Consider the following 18,829-nt stretch of genomic DNA (forward strand, 5'->3'; position numbering starts at 1 on the left):
CTTAGCAGTAAAAACAATCCTAACCGTAACCCATCTTTAAAAGTTCATGATTTTGAACACAGCTTTGAAGCGTTTACTAAAGAGCTGATGAGTTGCATCAGTGAGTTTGATTAGGAAGATTTAACAAATGTTGGTGTGTTTCCAGGAACAGGGTTGGGAAATACTGAGTTACAGCATCATCTCCCACAGTACATGAGCCTGTCCAGCAGAGGGACACACACACACACACACACACACACCTTATCAATTTTCTCTTGACTCAGGGCTTGTTATTGTGGAGAAAATCCTACAGTTGACTCTTCATATGAGAAGCGTATCATCATAACCAGGAGCAACTGCACAAGTCATAACTAGTTTTATAACTGACTAACCAAGTGCGGGACGCTCCCATTGGCTCTTTATTTGCTGTTTTCAGAGTCCAGTGCTGTGACTGCTGGGATTTCTCAAAACTATTTCACAAATACTGATGGTGATATCAAATGGTTTAATGAGCACAGTTTCATTTCTGGTGTTGATATATTTTCTCACAAGTTAATTAGCTATTGAAATTCTACTTTTACTTCTGTCAAATTAAACACAAGATTATTGTGACCAATACATATAATAATAAAATAAGTGAAATTTCCAAGCAGTTGGAATGAAATTAAATTCACGATCTTGTAAAAGCATAGATCTTATTGTGAACGATTCATCATGTACACATTCATTTTTTGCCCTACAACTTTTCTTTTCTGATAATCTGTTATACTTGGACACAACATATAAGAAAATATCTGTCACGATTTCCTTTTAATTGAGACTTTAAGTCAAGTCCCCTTTATTTATACAGCGCCTTATAATATACAGATTGTTTCAGAGCAGCTTTACAGTGATAAACAGGAAAATAATGATCAATGATGCAAACAGAAATCAATTCTGCTGTAAAGAGACAACAGTGTCATTGTTCAGCTGAAGTCAGTTCAGTGTTGATTCAGTTCAGTTCAATAACTGTGAAGATCATCAACTATTAAATGAGTTCAGTTCATATAAGCAGCTCTGAAGTAGATCAATTTGTTATTCAGTTCAGTCAGTGTTGATGTTGTTGCTGTCACCAAATCCCAGCATGCACTGCAGTCCCTGTGTAAAGATCCAATCTCTAGGATGCTGTTCCATTCCTAGCCTGCAGGGGCGCCCTCCTTAAGCGTCCATGTCATGCTCTCTCCAGGTCTCCAGATGGCACTTTAACCCCATGCTCAGTGCTCTCCACTCCTGCAGATGGTGTCAGTGTGTTTAATGGTACTCAGAACTCTCCTCATTAGCCCTGATTCCCTTCACCTGTGTCTTGCCCTTTATAAGTGTGCTTGTTCCTTGCCATTATGTTCAGTCTTGAACCTATGTTCTCCTGTGTCCAGATCTCAAGATAAGTTTTGTGCCTTTATTGTACATTTTTGACCCTTGTGTCTATTTTTGTTTCTCTGTTATATGGAAGCTCTGCTCTCCTAGTTTATTTGTACTTCGTGCTTTGGTTTCTCAAGTAAAGACTATTTTTATCTTTTGGTAGACTCAAGTCTCTTGACTCTTTACTCTTCTGCTCTTGGGTTCCATTTTCTGGGAGTTAGCTCAGTGGAGAACACACCACACTTAGAACACCAGAGACCCGGGTTCAAGTCCAGCCAAGGGCGACATCCTTACAGCAAGACTGAACCATGGAAGGGAGCCCAGCAGAAGGACCTTCACCACCCTCTAATTTGGACTGTATTTTGGCAGCCCTCTCAGAGCAAGCAGCAACCATACAGCGGCATGACCAGGCGCTGTCAGAGATTCTCCAGATTTTGAGTCTCCAGTCTCAAGCCTCTTCATCCCAAGAACCTCAATCACCCCCTGGTCCTCCAGACAGATCCATGTTCCCATTCCCATCAGAGCCCAAGTTACCAGCACCAGAGAGGTTCGATGGCAGTCCCGAGAGATGCAGAGGGTTTATTACCCAGTGTACCCTGGCCTTCCAGCTTCAACCCAGCAGCTTTCCTACAGAGAATAGTAAGGTGGCCTACATTATTACACTCCTAACGGGTAAAGCTTTGGACTGGGCCTCTGCTTTGTGGGACCAGAGTTCTCCAGTAACAACTAACTGCCTTGAATTCATTTCTGAGATGAAGAGTTTTTCACCATCCAGCCAGCAGGGGGGATGTGGATCACCGCCTGCTACACCTCTCTCAAGGTACTCGAAGTGCAGCAGAGTTCGCTATAGAGTTTCGCACTCTTGCCACAGAGAGTGGGTGGAATCAACGGGCCTTGAGGGCTACCTTTCACCATGCTTTGTCTCCTGATTTCAAGGATGAGTTAGCCTTCCGAGACCCTGCGCCTGACCTCGAGTCCCTCATTGACGTGGCTATCCGGGTAGATCATCGGCTCAGGGAACGCCAGCAGGAGCGACAACAGGAGACTAGTTTTTTCGAGTCAGCCAACGCTGTTAAGATGCCTTCATCTCCTAGTGCCCCCGAGGAGCCCATGCAGCTGGGCGGAACCAGAATTTCCCAAACCGAGAGCAACCGACGGATACGGGAGAAATGCTGTCTCTACTGTGGCAAGCAGGGTCACTTTCGCTTTGCCTGTCCTGAGTTGTCGGGAAAAGCCAACTCTCGCCCAGGAGGAGGGGGGCCAGGGCGAGAATAGGAACATTCCTCTGCTCAGCAACCTTAGGTCTGACAATCCAAGCTACTGTCACCCAGGGTAACCAACATCACCAAGTATGTGCCTTTGTTGACTCTGGGGCTGCTGGGAGTTTTATGGACTATGAGATGGCTAAGATCCAGCCAGCGATTCTCCAGAAACCCCTTAACATCACAGCAGTGGATGGCAGTCCTCTGGGTTCAGGAGAAGTAAATCAATGAACTCCACCTCTCCAGCTACAGGTGGGCCAACATCAGGAATGGATACAGTTCTTCCTGATTCATTCTCCTGAACTTCCTCTAATCCTCGGCTTCCCTTGGCTGACTTTACACAACCCACACATTGACTGGTCCCAAGGGGTCGTTAGGACCTGGGTATCTGACTGCCAAATTTTAGATAATGCCTTCTGCCATTCTTCCAAGCTATTAGAGACATTTTCAGAACCCTCACCAGACCTCTCCAGGGGGAGATCTGCATTTATTTCTGAGACACAATCCACAGAAGTCATGGCCATTCCTGAAATTAAGCCAACTGCTACCAAGTCTCTTGCTCATTATCCTGAGTTATCCCGAGTCCCCCAGGAGTATGCGGACCTCAAGGAAGTCTTCAGTAAGTCCCAAGCTGCCACACTACCACCTCATAGAGTTTATGACTGCACTATTGAATTAGTTCCTGGTACTTGCCCACCACGTGGAAGGCTCTATTCCCTCTCTGGCCCTGAGAGATTAGCCATGGACCAATATCTCAAAGAAGCCTTGGACAGTGGATTCATCCGTCCATCCACCTCACCTGCAGGGGCCAGCTTTTTCTTTGTTGAAAAGAAGGACGGGGGTCTCCGACCCTGCATAGACTATCGGGGTTTAAACCATATAACCATCAAGAACCGATACCCTCTCCCTCTTATGTCCACAGCTTTTGAAATCCTGCAAGGAGCTACCATCTTTCCGAAACTTGACCTTCGTAATGCGTACCATCTAGTTAGAATCCATGAGGTGGATGAGTGGAAGACGGCATTCAACACCCCGACAGGCCACTACGAATACCAGGTAATGCCATTTGGCCTGGTCAATGCACCAGCTGTCTTCCAAGCCTTTATTAATGATGTTCTCAGAGAAATGCTGAATATATTTGTGTTTGTCTATCTGGATGATATTTTGATTTTCTCACGAAATTATGAAGAGCATGTTCAGCAGGTCAAACAGGTCCTGGTCCAGCTACTGAAACATAAGCTTAATGTAAAGTTGGAAAAGAGTGAATTTCATGTTCCAGAAATTTCCTTCCTCGGCTTCACAGTATCAAAAGGCAGCCTTCAGATGGATCCAGGCAAGATTCAAGCAGTTTTGGATTGGCCACGACCAACTTCAGTGAAGCAGGTACAGCGCTTTCTGGGCTTTTCCAATTTTTATAGAACATTCATTAGAAACTTCAGTTCTGTTGCCGAGCCTCTTTCCGCATTGACCAGGAATTCAACTAGGCCATTTGTGTGGACCAGCAGAGCAGATCATGCCTTCAACAGATTAAAACAGCTCTTTACATCTGCCCCAATCTTAACCCTCCCTGATCCAGAGCTACCTTTTGTGTTGGAGGTGGACGCCTCTGACGTAGGAGTAGGCACTGTCTTGTCACAGAGAAGTAAGTGCGATAACAAGCTTCACCCGTGTGCTTTCTTCTCTCGTCAGCTTACCTCAACACAGAGGAATTATGATATTGGGAACCGGGAGCTGCTGGCTGTCAAGAAGGCTTTAGAGGAGTGGAGGCACTGGCTGGAGGGGGCCAAACAGCCATTCCTCATCTGGACGGACCATAAAAATCTCACTTACATCCAGCAGGCAAAGAGATTGAATGCCTGACAAGCCCGATGGGCCCTCTTTTTTAATCGCTTTAACTTTATTCTCTCCTATCGCCCAGGTTCTAAGAATCTCAAGCCAGACACACTCTCAAGGCAGTTTGAACCACCAGAAGTGGAGTGTTGTCCAGAACCCATTCTCCCCACTTCCAGAGTGGTAGCTCCGATTCAATGGGATATTGAAACAGCAGTTAAGAGGGCTCAACGGCAGCAGCTAGGTCCAGGTAATGGCCCTCCAGAGTGTCTCTTTGTTCCTAACCTTCTACGTTCTAAGGTTTTGCAGTGGGCTCATGCTTCCCTCCCTTCTGGACACCCTGGGATCACAAAGACAAGCAAGCACATCCAGAGGAGATTCTGGTGGCCTAGATTGCAGAGGGACGTCCGGGCTTTTGTTGCCGTTTGCTCCGTCTGTGCTCAGAACAAGGAGCCAAGGACCCACCCTCATGGCCTGCTGCGCCCGCTGCCCATTCCAAGACGCCCATGGTCCCACATCTCTTTGGACTTCATTACAGGCTTGCCACAGTCTCAAGGAAACACGGTAATCCTTGTCGTGGTAGACAGATTTTCTAAGACTTGTCACCTCCTACCTTTGTCCAAGCTCCCCACAGCTAGCCAAACTGCGGAACTATTGATGAAGCATGTGTTCAGAATCCATGGCTTTCCCCAGGATATGGTTTCTGATCGGGGCCCGCAGTTTACTTCCCGGTTCTGGAAGGCGTTTGGCCGACTCATCGGATCTTCCATCAGCCTGTCCTCCGGCTTCCACCCCCAGTCAAATGGCCAAACTGAGAGGGTAAATCAAGAAATTGAAAAGACACTGAGGTGCCTGGTTGCAGACAACCAATCCACATCGAGCTCTCATTTAATATGGGCTATATTTGCACATAATACCCTTTACCATTCCTCACTAGGTATGTCCCCTTTTGAGTGTCAGTACGGTTTCCCTCCCCCTCTATTTCCCGGACAGGAGCCAAAGGATGATGTTCCAGCTGCCACACAGCTTTTCCGCCGGTGCCGGCGTTCCTGGCAAAGAGCACGTGTTGCCTTATTGAGGGCTGCCCGACAACAGCGGAGGCAGGTAAACCGACACCGAAGGGTAGGACCCTCGCTTCGCCCGGGACAAAGGGTATGGCTCTCAACCAGAGACCTTCCATTGCGGGTGGAGTCCCACAAGCTAGCCCCACGATACATTGGCCCTTTCAAGATCCTTAAGAAGATTAACCCAGTTTCCTATCGACTTCTTCTGCCCAGGTCCATGAAGATTCATCCCACTTTTCATGTTTCCTGTTTAAAACCCGTTGTTTGTTCTACTCTGTCTCCAGTTAGGAAACCCGCCCCAGCACCTCGCATCATTGATGGCCAGCCAGCTTACACGGTCCGCAGGCTGATGGATTCTCGCATGGTTCGTGGGAAAGTTCAATATCTGGTGGATTGGGAGGGCTTTGGCCCAGAGGAGCGGTCCTGGATTCCTGCTCGAGATATTTTAGACCCGACTCATCTCAGAGTTTCGCCAAGCCAAAGGGAAACGTTAGAAGAACGTCAGGTGCCGTTCCTAGGGAAGGGGCTCCTGTAAAGATCCAATCTCTAGGATGCTGTTCCATTCCTAGCCTGCAGGGGCGCCCTCCTAAAGCGTCCATGTCATGCTCCCTCCAGGTCTCCAGATGGCACTTTAACCCCATGCTCAGTGCTCTCCACTCCTGCAGATGGTGTCAGTGTGTTTAATGGTACTCAGAACTCTCCTCATTAGCCCTGATTCCCTTCACCTGTGTCTTGCCCTTTATAAGTGTGCTTGTTCCTTGCCATTATGTTCAGTCTTGAACCTATGTTCTCCTGTCTCCAGATCTTAAGATACGTTTTGTGCCTTTCACTGTACCTTTTTTTACCCTTGTGTCTATTTTTGTTTGTCTGTTTTATGGAAGCTCTGCTCTCCTAGTTTATTTGTGCTTTGGTTTCTTGAGTAAAGGCTATTTTTATTTTTTGGAAGACTCAAGTCTCTTGACTCTTTACTCTTCTGCTCTTGGGTTCCATTGTCTGGGAGTTAGCTCAGTGGAGAACACACCACACTTAGAACACCAGAGACCTGGGTTCAAGTCCAGCCAAGGGCGACATCCTTACACCCTGGTGCTGAGAACGATCCTGTTACATCATCAATGGTCATCTTGTCTTGCACATGGTATCATGACTTATATTTGTCACTGCAGTTGTACTTAAAATCCACTGAAGTGCTTCATTGTTCATCTGGTGTGGTGATTTCTTTTATTATTTATAGTGTATATTTTTCCTGTTACATAAGGCAGTTTTGTGCATCCATGAAAATCTGTCACTGTAACAAACCTTTAACCAAATTAAACCATGAAAAAAGAGAAACATATTTTAATTTTCAAACATTTAAAAAATGTTTTAAATAGTGGTTTGCAATTATTTAGTTTGTCTTGTTATTCTGTCAAACATTATGTAAGAATATATAAACAGCTGCTATTCATACTGTATGTTTCCAGAGCTTGATTTATTGGATACATTTTAAATGTAAGTGTGATTGACGAATGAGATGTTTTAATTACAGTGTTATTATTGAAGCATGATTTGCAAAACTATGTATATTATGTAAATTTCTCTAGAAGAAACTAGAGAAACTTGCTCTGACTTGTAAAACTGAATTGATCTAGAAGCAGAATCAGATTTAACTGTGATTTTCTGCTGTAATGATCAGTTTAACTGGTAAGATCCTCAGAGGAGAAGTTGTGCAGAGATTATATAAGAATGGAAACACAGTCTCTTTGAAGGACGTCCTGAATGTGAGTAAATGTTTGTTAGTGACAGGATCAGAGAATGACACTTTTCCTCTGTCATAGTCCAGCTGAACTCTCACACGATGAAGCTTCACTTTAACAGGAAAGTAAGTGAGGGGGTGATCTGGGGATTTTGAGCTGTGTTCGCTGTTCCAGTACTGCACACACCAGACATTAGACTCAAAGAAAACCTCTCCCTTCCTTTGGTTTGATGCTGTGGTTATTCCAAGACTCCAGCATGTATTGTCACCAACCTCCACATCCCAGCAGTGTGTTCCTGAGTTAAAGCCCTCAGATCCCAGGACACACAGATACTTGTCAAACCTCTCTGGATTATCAGGAAGTGTTTTATCTTCATCACTGTACGACACACTGGTCAGATCAGACGAGAGTGTGAGCCAAGGAGCTGCTGTGTTTGGATCTAGAGTCAACGGAGCTGCAAAGAGAAGAACATCAGATTACAGGAAGAAATATGATCAGAAATGTAAATATAAAACATAAATCCTGCTATCATAACAATGGTCTCTCAGTTTCTGTCAGAATGGATTGAGGCTTCAGGTTTAATATCAGTATTCAACTAGATTAAAAAGTTTGTTGAGACAAACTTTAAGTTTGCTTGAAAAAGCCGGACCAGAAAGTTTGAAATAGTTTGAGTTTTATTTAGTAGTTTAGACCTGCTATGCGGTTGCTAGGGTACTCAGGTGGTTGCTGTGCGGTTGCTAGGGTACTCGGGGTGGTTGGAAAGGTCTTGCTATGCGGTTGCTAAGGTATTTGGGGTGGTTGCTATGTGGTTGCTAGGGTACTCTGTGTGGTTGATAGGGTCTTGCTATGTGGTTGCTAGGGTACTTGGGTGGTTGCTAAGGTCTTGCTATGTGGTTGCTAGGGTACTCAGGGTAGTTGCTAGGGTGTTGCTATGCGGTTGCTAGGGTATTCTGAGTGGTTGCTACGGTCTATACTAGATGTATACATAGATGCCTCATTAGCGCCTGCACGGATCAGTAGAATGAGGCATCTACTATCGATATATCTATGACCACGATCGTATTTGACCTCACTTTGCGGAAGTAATGGCTGAGCTCAGAGATGATCACGTTCGTCTGTTAAGAGGTAAAATAATAGCATAAATACTGCTCAGTTTCTCGCAGAAACTGATCGTTTGGTTAGATAAGACCCTTATTCATCGTCTGGTGTCGTTTAAAGCCCTTTGAAGCTGCACTGAAACTGTCATTTGGACCTTGAACCGTTTGGAGCCCATTGAAGTGCATTATATGGAGGAAACCCCTGGAATGTTTTGATCCAAAACCTTAATTTCTTTTCGACTGCAGAAAGAAAGACATGGACATCTTGGATGACATGGGGGTGAGTAAATTATCAGCAAAAGTTTATTTAAAAGTGAACTAATCCTTTAATATACAGATTTTTTCCTCATTGTTGTCACTACTAGAGCAAGCTCCTGATTGGCTAACGTGGCGCGAATATCCGCCAAAGTTCAGATTTTTCAACTCTGGCGATTTGCACCATTCACGCGAATCACGCGTCAAACGCTCAATTCGCGGCGACGAATGTCTATTCGCTTCTTTGCATTGACTTAACATGTAAATCACTCGGGCGAATCGCATCATTCACGTCCGGTGTGAACGCACCATTAGAGTCAGAAATTTAGAGTAAGAAAAATAATAATAATACAACCCCAAATCAGAAAAAGTTGGGACAGTATGGAAAACGCAAATAAAAAAAAAAAGAAGTGATTTCTAAATTTACTTTGACTTGTATTTCATTGCAGACAATATGAACACAAAATATTTCATGTTTTGTCTGGTCAACTTCATGTCATTTGTAAATATGCAGACATTCAGACCTGCAACACATTTAAGAAAAAGTTGGGACAGGAGCAATTTAGGGCTAGTAATGAGGTAAAATGGTTAAATAATGATGTGATTTGAAACAGGTGATGTCAACAGGTGATTGTAATTATGATTTGGTACAAAAGCAGCATCCAAGAAAGGTCTAATCCTTTAGGAGCAAAGATGGGCCGAGGATCGCCAGTTTGCCAACAAATACGTGAGAAAATTATTGAAATGTTTAAAAACAATGTTCCTCAAAGAAAGATAGGAAGAGATTTGGATATTTCACATTCAACAGTGCGTAACATAATTAAAAGATTCAAGGAATCTGGAGGAATTTCAGTGCGTAAAGGACAAGGGTGCAAGCCTAAGCTGAACAACCGTGATCTCCGATCCCTCAGGCGGCACTGCATCAAGAATCGTCATTCATCTATAAGCGATATCACCACATGGGCTCAGGACTACTTTGGCAAACCTTTGTCAAGTACCACAAAACGTAGTTACATCCACAAATGCCAGTTAAAACTGTAGTGTGCCAAAAGGAAGCCCTATGTTAACAGTGTCCAGAAGCGCCGTCGACTTCTCTGGGCTCGGAGGCATCTGGGATGGACCATCACACAGTGGAAACGTGTACTGTGGTCAGATGAATCAGTATTTCAGGTATTTTTTGGGAGGAATGGACGCAGTGTGCTCCGGACCAAAGAAGAAAAGGATCATCCAGACTGTTACCAGCAACAAGTCCAAAAGCCAGGGTCTGTCATGGTATGGGGTTGTGTCAGTGCCCTTGGCAAAGGTAACTTGCACTTCTGTGAAGGCACCATTAATGCTGAAAAGTACATAGAGATTTTGGAGCATAATATGCTGCCTTCGAGAAGACATCTTTTCCAGGGACGTCCATGCATATTTCAACAAGACAATGCAAAACCACATTCTGCACACATTACAAAGTCCTGGCTGCGGAGGAAGAGGGTACGGGTACTTGACTGGCCTGCCTGCAGTCCCGACCTGTCTCCAATAGAGAAAGTGTGGCGCATTCTCAAAATGCGACAACGAAGACCCCGTACTGTTGCCCACCTTAAGACTTGTTTGCAGGAAGAATGGGACAAAATTACACCTGAAACACTTCATCACTTGGTGTCTTCAGTCCCTAAACGTATTTTAAGTGTTGTGAAAAGAAATGGCAACATTACAAAGTGGTAAATGCTTTACTGTCTCAACTTTTTTTGAAATGTGTTGCAGGTCTGAATGACAGGAAAGGATGCATATTTACAAATGACATGAAGTTGACCAGACAAAACATGAAATATTTTGTGTTCATATTGTCTGCAATGAAATACAAGTCAAAGTAAATTTAGAAATCACTTCTTTGTTTTTTAATTTGCGTTTTCCATACTGTCCCAACTTTTTCTGATTTGGGGTTGTAATATTAAGTTTAATCGGATTTCAGTAAGTTGGCTCTTCCAGGCCAACTTAATAAACACTATTGTATCCTAATACATAAGCAGAGACCATGAGGAACAGACTTCTGTAGTCATTATGAGATTCAAACTCACAAATTCAAGAGATTATTAAATATATATCTATCAGATGTTAATGTTGTGTGTGTTTCTATCTGAAGGATCTTTTGCGCTGGTGTCAGATCTGCTGAGACTCACTGTGTTGGACAGTTTCCAGCATCTTCTTCCAGACTCTGAACGGCAGGTTACCCAGGTAACGGGACACATCAATCAAAGCTCCAGAACTCATCCGTGGATCCGGCTGTGAGATCTGGACTCTGGAGGAACATTCAGGAGTCAGAACTGCAGTGAATTTGAGTTCAGATCCACTGAGAGAAGAGATACGAGCAGCTCACTCACCTTTCCATTGAGACGTTAAAGTTCTGGAAAATATAGAGTTTGAAAACATGTTAATATCTTATCAAACACTCTCATTGTCAGTGAGTCTCAAGTTGTTTTATGCTCAAAGAATGAAGCCAGATTGATTGGTCACCTTTAGAAACGAGACGTCATTGGCTTTCATCATCTCCTCCATGTCTCTGATTGTGTGTGAAAGAGCTGAGATGTGTGTGTTCATCTCATCCAGCTTCTCCTTCATCATCTGCTTCTTCTGCTCCTCTTCCTCCCTCAGTGCAGTGATTGTAGCTTCTTCTTCGTCTCTGAGAAACTGATGAAGCTTCTCAAACTCTTCTTTAATCTGACGCTCTGTGTGCTCAGCTTGAGACTGAAATCACATCACATTCACTTCAGTCAGCTCTGTGTGAACACACACTCCACTGATGTCAATAATAAACTGTGTGTGTGAATGTTGAGTGTTTAACTCTTTACACATCCTCACCTCGATGTGTTGGATTGTTTTATCACACTCTCCTTTCATTTCTTCTCCATGTTTGAGCTTGTTTTGTAAGGACGTCAGCGCTGTATTAAATTCCTCCTACAGGTTAAGATGAAAATCTGTGAAACTTATGAAGCTAGAGGTTTAAACATTGTGTGTCTGGATGTTTTTTATTGTTATATTATTAATTTGTGCCTGAAAATTGCAGGACATATTTTTAGTGCCATCAATTGATTAAAAAAAATATATTCTGTAATTAAGTTTTTAATATTTTTATATTGTAATAATTTCACAGTTACTCTCCAAATTAATGTAGAAACAACGTAAAGTTTTTCTCTTTTGTCTTTCTGAGCGTCGTGTGTGAGAGAAGGTGTGTGTGTGTGTGTGTGTGTGTGTGTCCGGACATTCAGTGTGTTCTCTTCTGTCTTGTTGCGCTTGAATGGTTTAAAAGCGTAATAAGATCGTGATCATATAATGTAACGCTAGCCAAAGGATGACAGAAAAACAGATGCTGCGTTGTGTTAAATATTTTTAATGCTTCAAACAAAAAAAAAATATTACGTGCGTTAACATGCTAATTTTGACAGCACTAATATTTTTTATTATTTAACGTGGAAAGGATGAACATCAAGAAATCATGTTTTCACCAAACAAATGTGTTTTTGCAATGGCCAATTCTTAATTATTATATCCATAAAGTTGTAAATGTGTGGTTGTGCAAATACAAATACAGGAACTGAAAGTATGTTAGTATCAATGTTAGGTGTGTCTTAAAGCAGTCATGAACTGCATTATTTCATTGTTTTATAATTAATAATAACATTATAATAACTTGCCCTGCCTAATATGATTATAACATAAAAAATGGTCATCATTTAAAAGGCATTTTTTGTCTTGTTTTAGCCTTTACTCTGAAGTTTAAAGGGGCGTGTCTGCTGTGAGACTTCAGTGTAAACGCCCACTGCTGTGATTGGCTGCTGTGAGACTTCAGTGTAAACGCCCTCTGCTGTGATTGGCTGCTGTGAGACTTCAGTGTAAACGCCCACTGCTGTGATTGGCTGCTGTGAGACTTCAGTGTAAACGCCCACTGCTGTGATTGGCTGCTGTGAGACTTCAGTGTAAACGCCCACTGCTGTGATTGGCTGCTGTTAGACTTCAGTGTAAACGCCCACTGCTGTGATTGGCTGCTGTGAGACTTCAGTGTAAACGCCCTCTGCTGTGATTGGCTGCTGTGAGACTTCAGTGTAAACGCCCACTGCTGTGATTGGCTGCTGTGAGACTTCAGTGTAAACGCCCACTGCTGTGATTGGCTGCTGTGAGACTTCAGTGTAAACGCCCACTGCTGTGATTGGCTGCTGTTAGACTTCAGTGTAAACGCCCACTGCTGTGATTGGCTGCTGTCTGATTTCAGTGTAAACGCCCACTGCTGTGATTGGCTGCTGTGAGACTTAAGTGTAAACGCCCACTGCTGTGATTGGCTGCTGTGAGACTTCAGTGTAAAAATCCACAGTTGTGATTGGCTGCTGTGAGACTTCAGTGTAAACGCCCACTGCTGTGATTGGCTGCTGTCTGATTTCAGTGTAAACGCCCACTGCTGTGATTGGCTGCTGTGAGACTTAAGTGAAAATGCCCACTGCTGTGATTGGCTGCTGTGAGACTTAAGAATAAACGCCCACTGCTGTGATTGGCTGCTGTGAGACTTCAGTGTAAACGCCCACTGCTGTGATTGGCTGCTGTGAGACTTAAGTGAAAATGCCCGCTGCTGTGATTGGCTGCTGTGAGACTTAAGAGTAAACGCCCACTGCTGTGATTGGCTGCTGTGAGACTTCAGTGTAAACGCCCACTGCTGTGATTGGCTGCTGTGTGATTTCAGTGTAAACGCCCACTGCTGTGATTGGCTGCTGTCTGATTTCAGTGTAAACGCCCACTGCTGTGATTGGCTGCTGTGAGACTTAAGTGTAAACACCCACTGCTGTGATTGGCTGCTGTGAGACTTAAGTGTAAACGCCCACTGCTGTGATTGGCTGCTGTGAGACTTCAGTGTAAACGCCCACTGCTGTGATTGGCTGCTATGTGATTTCAGTGTAAACGCCCACTGCTGTGATTGGCTGCTGTCTGATTTCAGTGTAAACGCCCACTGCTGTGATTGGCTGCTGTGAGACTTAAGTGTAAACGCCCACTGCTGTGATTGGCTGCTGTCTGATTTCAGTGTAAACGCCCACTGCTGTGATTGGCTGCTGTGAGACTTCAGTGTAAACGCCCACTGCTGTGATTGGCTGCTGTGTGATTTCAGTGTAAACTCCCACTGCTGTGATTGGCTGCTGTCTGATTTCAGTGTAAACGCCCACTGCTGTGATTGGCTGCTGTGTGATTTCAGTGTATACGCCCACTGCTGTGATTGGCTGCTGTGTGATTTCAGTGTAAACGCCCACTGCTGTGATTGGCTGCTGTCTGATTTCAGTGTAAACGCCCACTGCTGTGATTGGCTGCTGTGTGATTTCAGTGTAAACGCCCACTACTGTGATTGGCTGCTGTCTGATTTCAGTGTAAACGCCCACTGCTGTGATTGGCTGCTGTGAGACTTAAGTGTAAACGCCCACTGCTGTGATTGGCTGCTGTGAGACTTCAGTGTAAACGCCCACTGCTGTGATTGTCTGCTGTCTGATTTCAGTGTAAACGCCCACTGCTGTGATTGGCTGCTGTCTGATTTCAGTGTAAACGCCCACTGCTGTGATTGGCTGCTGTGTGATTTCAGTGTAAACTCCCACTACTGTGATTGGCTGCTGTCTGATTTCAGTGTAAATGCCCACTGCTGTGATTGGCTGTTGTGAGACTTCAGTGTAAACGCCCACTGCTCTGATTGGCTGCTGTGAGACTTAAGTGTAAACGCCCACTGTTGTGATTGGCTGCTGTGAGACTTAAGTGTAAACGCCCACTGCTCTGATTGGCTGCTGTGAGACTTAAGTGTAAATGCCCACTGTTGTGATTGGCTGCTGTGAGACTTAAGTGTAAACGCCCACTGCTGTGATTGGCTGCTGTGAGACTTAAGTGTAAACGCACACTGCTCTGATTGGCTGCTGTGAGACTTAAGTGTAAACGCCCACTGTTGTGATTGGCTGCTGTGAGACTTCAGTGTAAACGCCCACTGCTGTGATTGGCTGCCGTGAGACTTCAGTGTAAACGCCCACTGCTGTGATTGGCTGCTGTGTGATTTCAGTGTAAACACCCACTGCTGTGATTGGCTGCTTTGTGATTTCAGTGTAAACGCCCACTGCTGTGATTGGCTGCTGTGAGACATCAGTCTAAATGCCCATTATAGAGGATTTTCTTGTGGAGCCACCGCCAAACAGACGCCGACCAACTAGTAGCGATGAAAGCAGACTGCAGAGTGGGCTCAGCGTCTGGGTCCAAAGTTGCCCTGACACACCAAGCAGACGCTCGACATCCGACGGCCAAGTTGCTCGTCCGTTCTGCGCCTGCGTAAGAGGAAATAGCTTTCCGTACCAGCTGGTGGCAGTCGTCTGTTTTTGTTATACAAAGCGGGAAACCGGAAGAGCTACCCTGTATACTCTATATCAGGGGTCTCAAACTCAATTGACCTGGGGGCCGCTGGAGGTCGACTCAGGGTCAGGCTGGGCCGCATCAAGTATTCCACAAAAAAAGGAGCACAACTGATCCAATCTTCTCAATCTTTATTATTAACAGTTCTTCAACATGAATGGTTCTTCAGAACATAGGCTTCTCTTGCCTATTAAAATATAGCCTATAGAAATTAAATTATGTAACAATGAAAACAGAACAGTAAACGAAATTCTAGGTGTAATTCTAGTTGGGAAATTATCTTTTATTTAGGACTATTTGCAAACAATATTTGCATTAATTTGCATCAAATATATTATTAGTCCCGAGATTCTTCACATGAGTGAATAAATACATAGATCTGCTGTTGACATTAGAGTTCCCCAGTGGTCTGGTGGCAGAACTTTAGTAAACCGTGTCAAAGGTTTGGGTTCTAATCCGCTCTATTTTTTTCTTTCTTCTTCTTCTTCTTCTTCTTCTTCTTCTTCTTCTTCTTCTTCTTCTTCTTCTTCATTAAAATCACAGATGTTCATCAATGATAAGGAGCATGGACACGTTTGTGTGCATTTTGTTTTGTGATTTCACCGGAAAGAATAGAGTCTCTCTCCGCAACGTCATTAAGCGATAGATTGATACGCTCGTCTATGTGTGAAGACTGTACACGAGCTAAAAGAGAATATAAACCCCGCCTACTTTGATTTGATTGGCTATCTCAATCATTTTGACATTGACGAGCGCTGTTAGACCACATTCGTTTTGACTGTCTGATCAGCCTCACATTCTGTTCCTGTCAATCACGCGGTGTCAACCAACTATACTGCATGAGTTAGGGACGAGCCAACACACACACACACACACAAAGGAGGCAGCAAGCGTGGCAAGCGTGGCACACGCAAGACTCAGCAAAAAGGTGCTTTTCAGAACAACAAATCACATGGCCCGACTGACGACAAGCGCTGACGGCGATTCAACATGTCGAATCAGCTGAAAAATAGCCGACAAGGACCAACGTCAGCCGAGGGTGCAGCACACACCGAGGAAACGTAGTTGGCTGACGCACAAAAACTTGGTGTGTTCAAGGCTTTATATGTCAAAAGCACAAGGAAAATTTGATTTCTCAGTTCATGACAGCTTTAAATCCCATATTATTACTGAAAAAAATATTAATAAATCATGACATCTATTTTTTTCAAAACATGTTTTGTACTAATGCTGTTACATTCAAGACGATTTGAACATCAGAGCAGTCGAAGCAGTGCAGGATTTTATATCAGTCATAAGTCGTGGAGATTTAGTCTGAGCAAAAGTAAATACTGGTCTATACACAAATAATAACGTCTCTATGTTTATCACTGTATTTAGCACATGACATGATATACATTTGTCTTACCTTGTAAGATGAAACCACTTCCCTGATGGGTCTGAATTTATGATTGTCATGTTGTTTTGAGACTATGCACACTAAACACACAGGCTGTTTGTCCTCCAGACAGAAGAGTTTGAGTTTCTCACTGTGTAAACTGCAGATCCCCTCAGACTCTGATGAACGCCTCTCTTTTCCCTCCATCAGGAACAACTCACACAAGTTTTTTAACGCGAGATTAACTGGAGGATCATGTCTTGACAATCTCCTGCAGACGGGACACTCCTGAGTTTCCTTAGTTTTCCAGAACTGTTTTAGACACTCTTTACAAATACTGTGACTACAGGACAGAAAAACAGGAATCTTGAAGATTTCACAGCAAATAGGACAATAAAGCTCTTCTGCAGATTTTGAATCCATTTCCTCGTCTTGTAAAAGATCCAATAATCTATAAATTACTTTCAACTTCTAAACTTTGGTTTGAAAAGTAAATAACCATTACAATCAAAATCTAATCTGGGTAAATTCAGAAATACACAATAATCCTAATATAAAGTGTCCTCCTCTGTTCTTCTCAGCACTGACTCGTTTTAGCTTTCAGTAGAAATGAAAGGTAGAAATAATAAAGACTAGACCTTTTGGACCTTGGGCCTTTGGGTCATAAACCACTAAAACTAGTGGGAACTTTTGGACCTTGGATCTTTGGCTCATAAACCAATAAAACTAGTCTTACAAGTTAGTCATCTTTTTTCTTTAAAACTGTTCATAACTTTAAGTCAGATACATAAACATGTATATTGGCATAATTTTATATCAACAAAATAAGACTGATTGTCCCTTGATCAATGCGGCCTTCACGTACTATTAATAATTTTGTTTCTCCCACTTCATTGTTTGCCCGTGTGTTTGACCTTTTGCCTGTTATATGGATTACAATTCTGGATTGTCCCAATAAAGTCTCTGAGAAGTACATAACAGAAGACTTTGGGCCCCACTTTATATTAGGTGGTCTTAACTACTATGCACTTACATCAAAAAATAAGTACAATGTACTTACTGTGTTCAAATTGTATTGCAAAACACCTTTGCTGATATTTAGGTGGGATACGGGTAAGGTTAGGGACAGGTGTGGTCCCTAACCTTACAGGTGTGGACAGGTGTGTTTCCAACGGATCATCTGCTTTGATCTGTTACGACAGCAAAACACTTCTGGAAATTGGTTACCGCTACACTGACCTGTTTCAGGACACTTTCTCCAATCTTCCATCTGAGATTCGCCGGGACGCCGAGTTGAACAATGGCCACTCGAGTCGACGGCGAAGATTCAAAAAACACCGCGGGAAACGCGCTGGGATCCGCAACAGACTGAGAAAAAGAGCATTCAGTCCTCCTCTCCCGAGCATTTTGCTCGCAAATGTCCAATCCTTGGAGAATAAGATGGACGATCTTAGAGCCAGGATAAGTTTTCAACGGGACATGAGAGACTGCAACATCTATTGTCTGTCCGAAACATGGCTCACGCCAGCGGTCCCGGATACAGCTGTGACGCCGTCCGAGAACTTCTCTGTTTTTCGGATGGACAGAACAGCCGAGGCCGGGAAATCTAAAGGCGGTGGAGTGTGTTTCATGATAAACAAGAAATGGTGCGATCCTAGGAACATCTCCATTCTTTCGCGATCCTGCTCGCCTCACTTGGAACATTTAACTCTCATGTGCCGGCCTTTCTACCTGCCGAGGGAGTTTTCCTCGGTCATCGTTACTGCCGTTTATATTCCACCACAGGCAGACACGGGGCTGGCTTTATCTGCCCTCCATGATATGACCAGCGGCTTCATAAACAAACACCCCGACGCTGCTTTCATCGTCGCGGGTGATTTTAACAAAGCAAACCTAAAGAAAGTATTGCCAAACTTTCACCAGCATGTCTCCTGTCCCAGACGAGGAGCAAACACACTGGATCATTGCTACTCTCCGTTTAAGAACGCCTACAAAGCTCGTTCACAGCCAGCTTTTGGCAAATCGGACCATGCCGCCATTTTCCTCACACCGGAATATAAACAAAGGCTCGTTCAAGAGCCCCCGGTGAGGAGGGAAGTCAAACGCTGGTCATCCCATTCAGAGATCACGCTACAGGCAGCTCTTGATGACGTCGACTGGGACATGTTCCGCGCGAGTTCTGAAGACGTCAGCGAGTTCACAGAAGTGGCGCTCTGCTTTATTAACACACTGACAGAACAAGCCACACAAACAATAACTATAACGTCCTTCCCTAATCAGAAACCGTGGGTGGACAGTTCAATTCGCACTGCAGTAAACTCGCGCACCACCGCTTACAATGCCGGTCTCCTAACGGGGGATATGAGGGAGTACAAAGCTTCATGTTACGCCCTCCGGCGCGCCGTTAAAGCCGCAAAACTCCGCTATAAAG

The 18,829-nt window shown here is 44.0% G+C and overlaps 2 protein-coding genes across 2 annotated transcripts in view; one reads left to right on the forward strand and one right to left on the reverse strand.

Moving 5' to 3' along the window:
* LOC307139892 (glutathione S-transferase P-like) overlaps positions 1 to 18,829 on the forward strand; it is a 729,649-nt gene that overhangs the window by 23,383 nt on the left and 687,437 nt on the right. The window lies entirely within an intron of this gene.
* LOC307140040 (E3 ubiquitin-protein ligase TRIM35-like) lies at positions 7,176 to 16,821 on the reverse strand (the record flags this gene model as incomplete). The annotated part of the gene is made up of 6 exons (XM_079839283.1): positions 7,176 to 7,720; positions 10,784 to 10,902; positions 10,985 to 11,007; positions 11,118 to 11,330; positions 11,463 to 11,558; positions 16,429 to 16,821. The coding sequence occupies 6 exons, from the start codon at positions 16,819 to 16,821 to the stop codon at positions 7,176 to 7,178; spliced, it is 1,389 nt and encodes a 462-aa protein (XP_079695409.1).

This window comes from Gobio gobio (genome assembly GCF_949357685.1).
Source record: "Gobio gobio genome assembly, chromosome: 16".
Lineage (NCBI taxonomy): Eukaryota > Metazoa > Chordata > Actinopteri > Cypriniformes > Gobionidae > Gobio > Gobio gobio.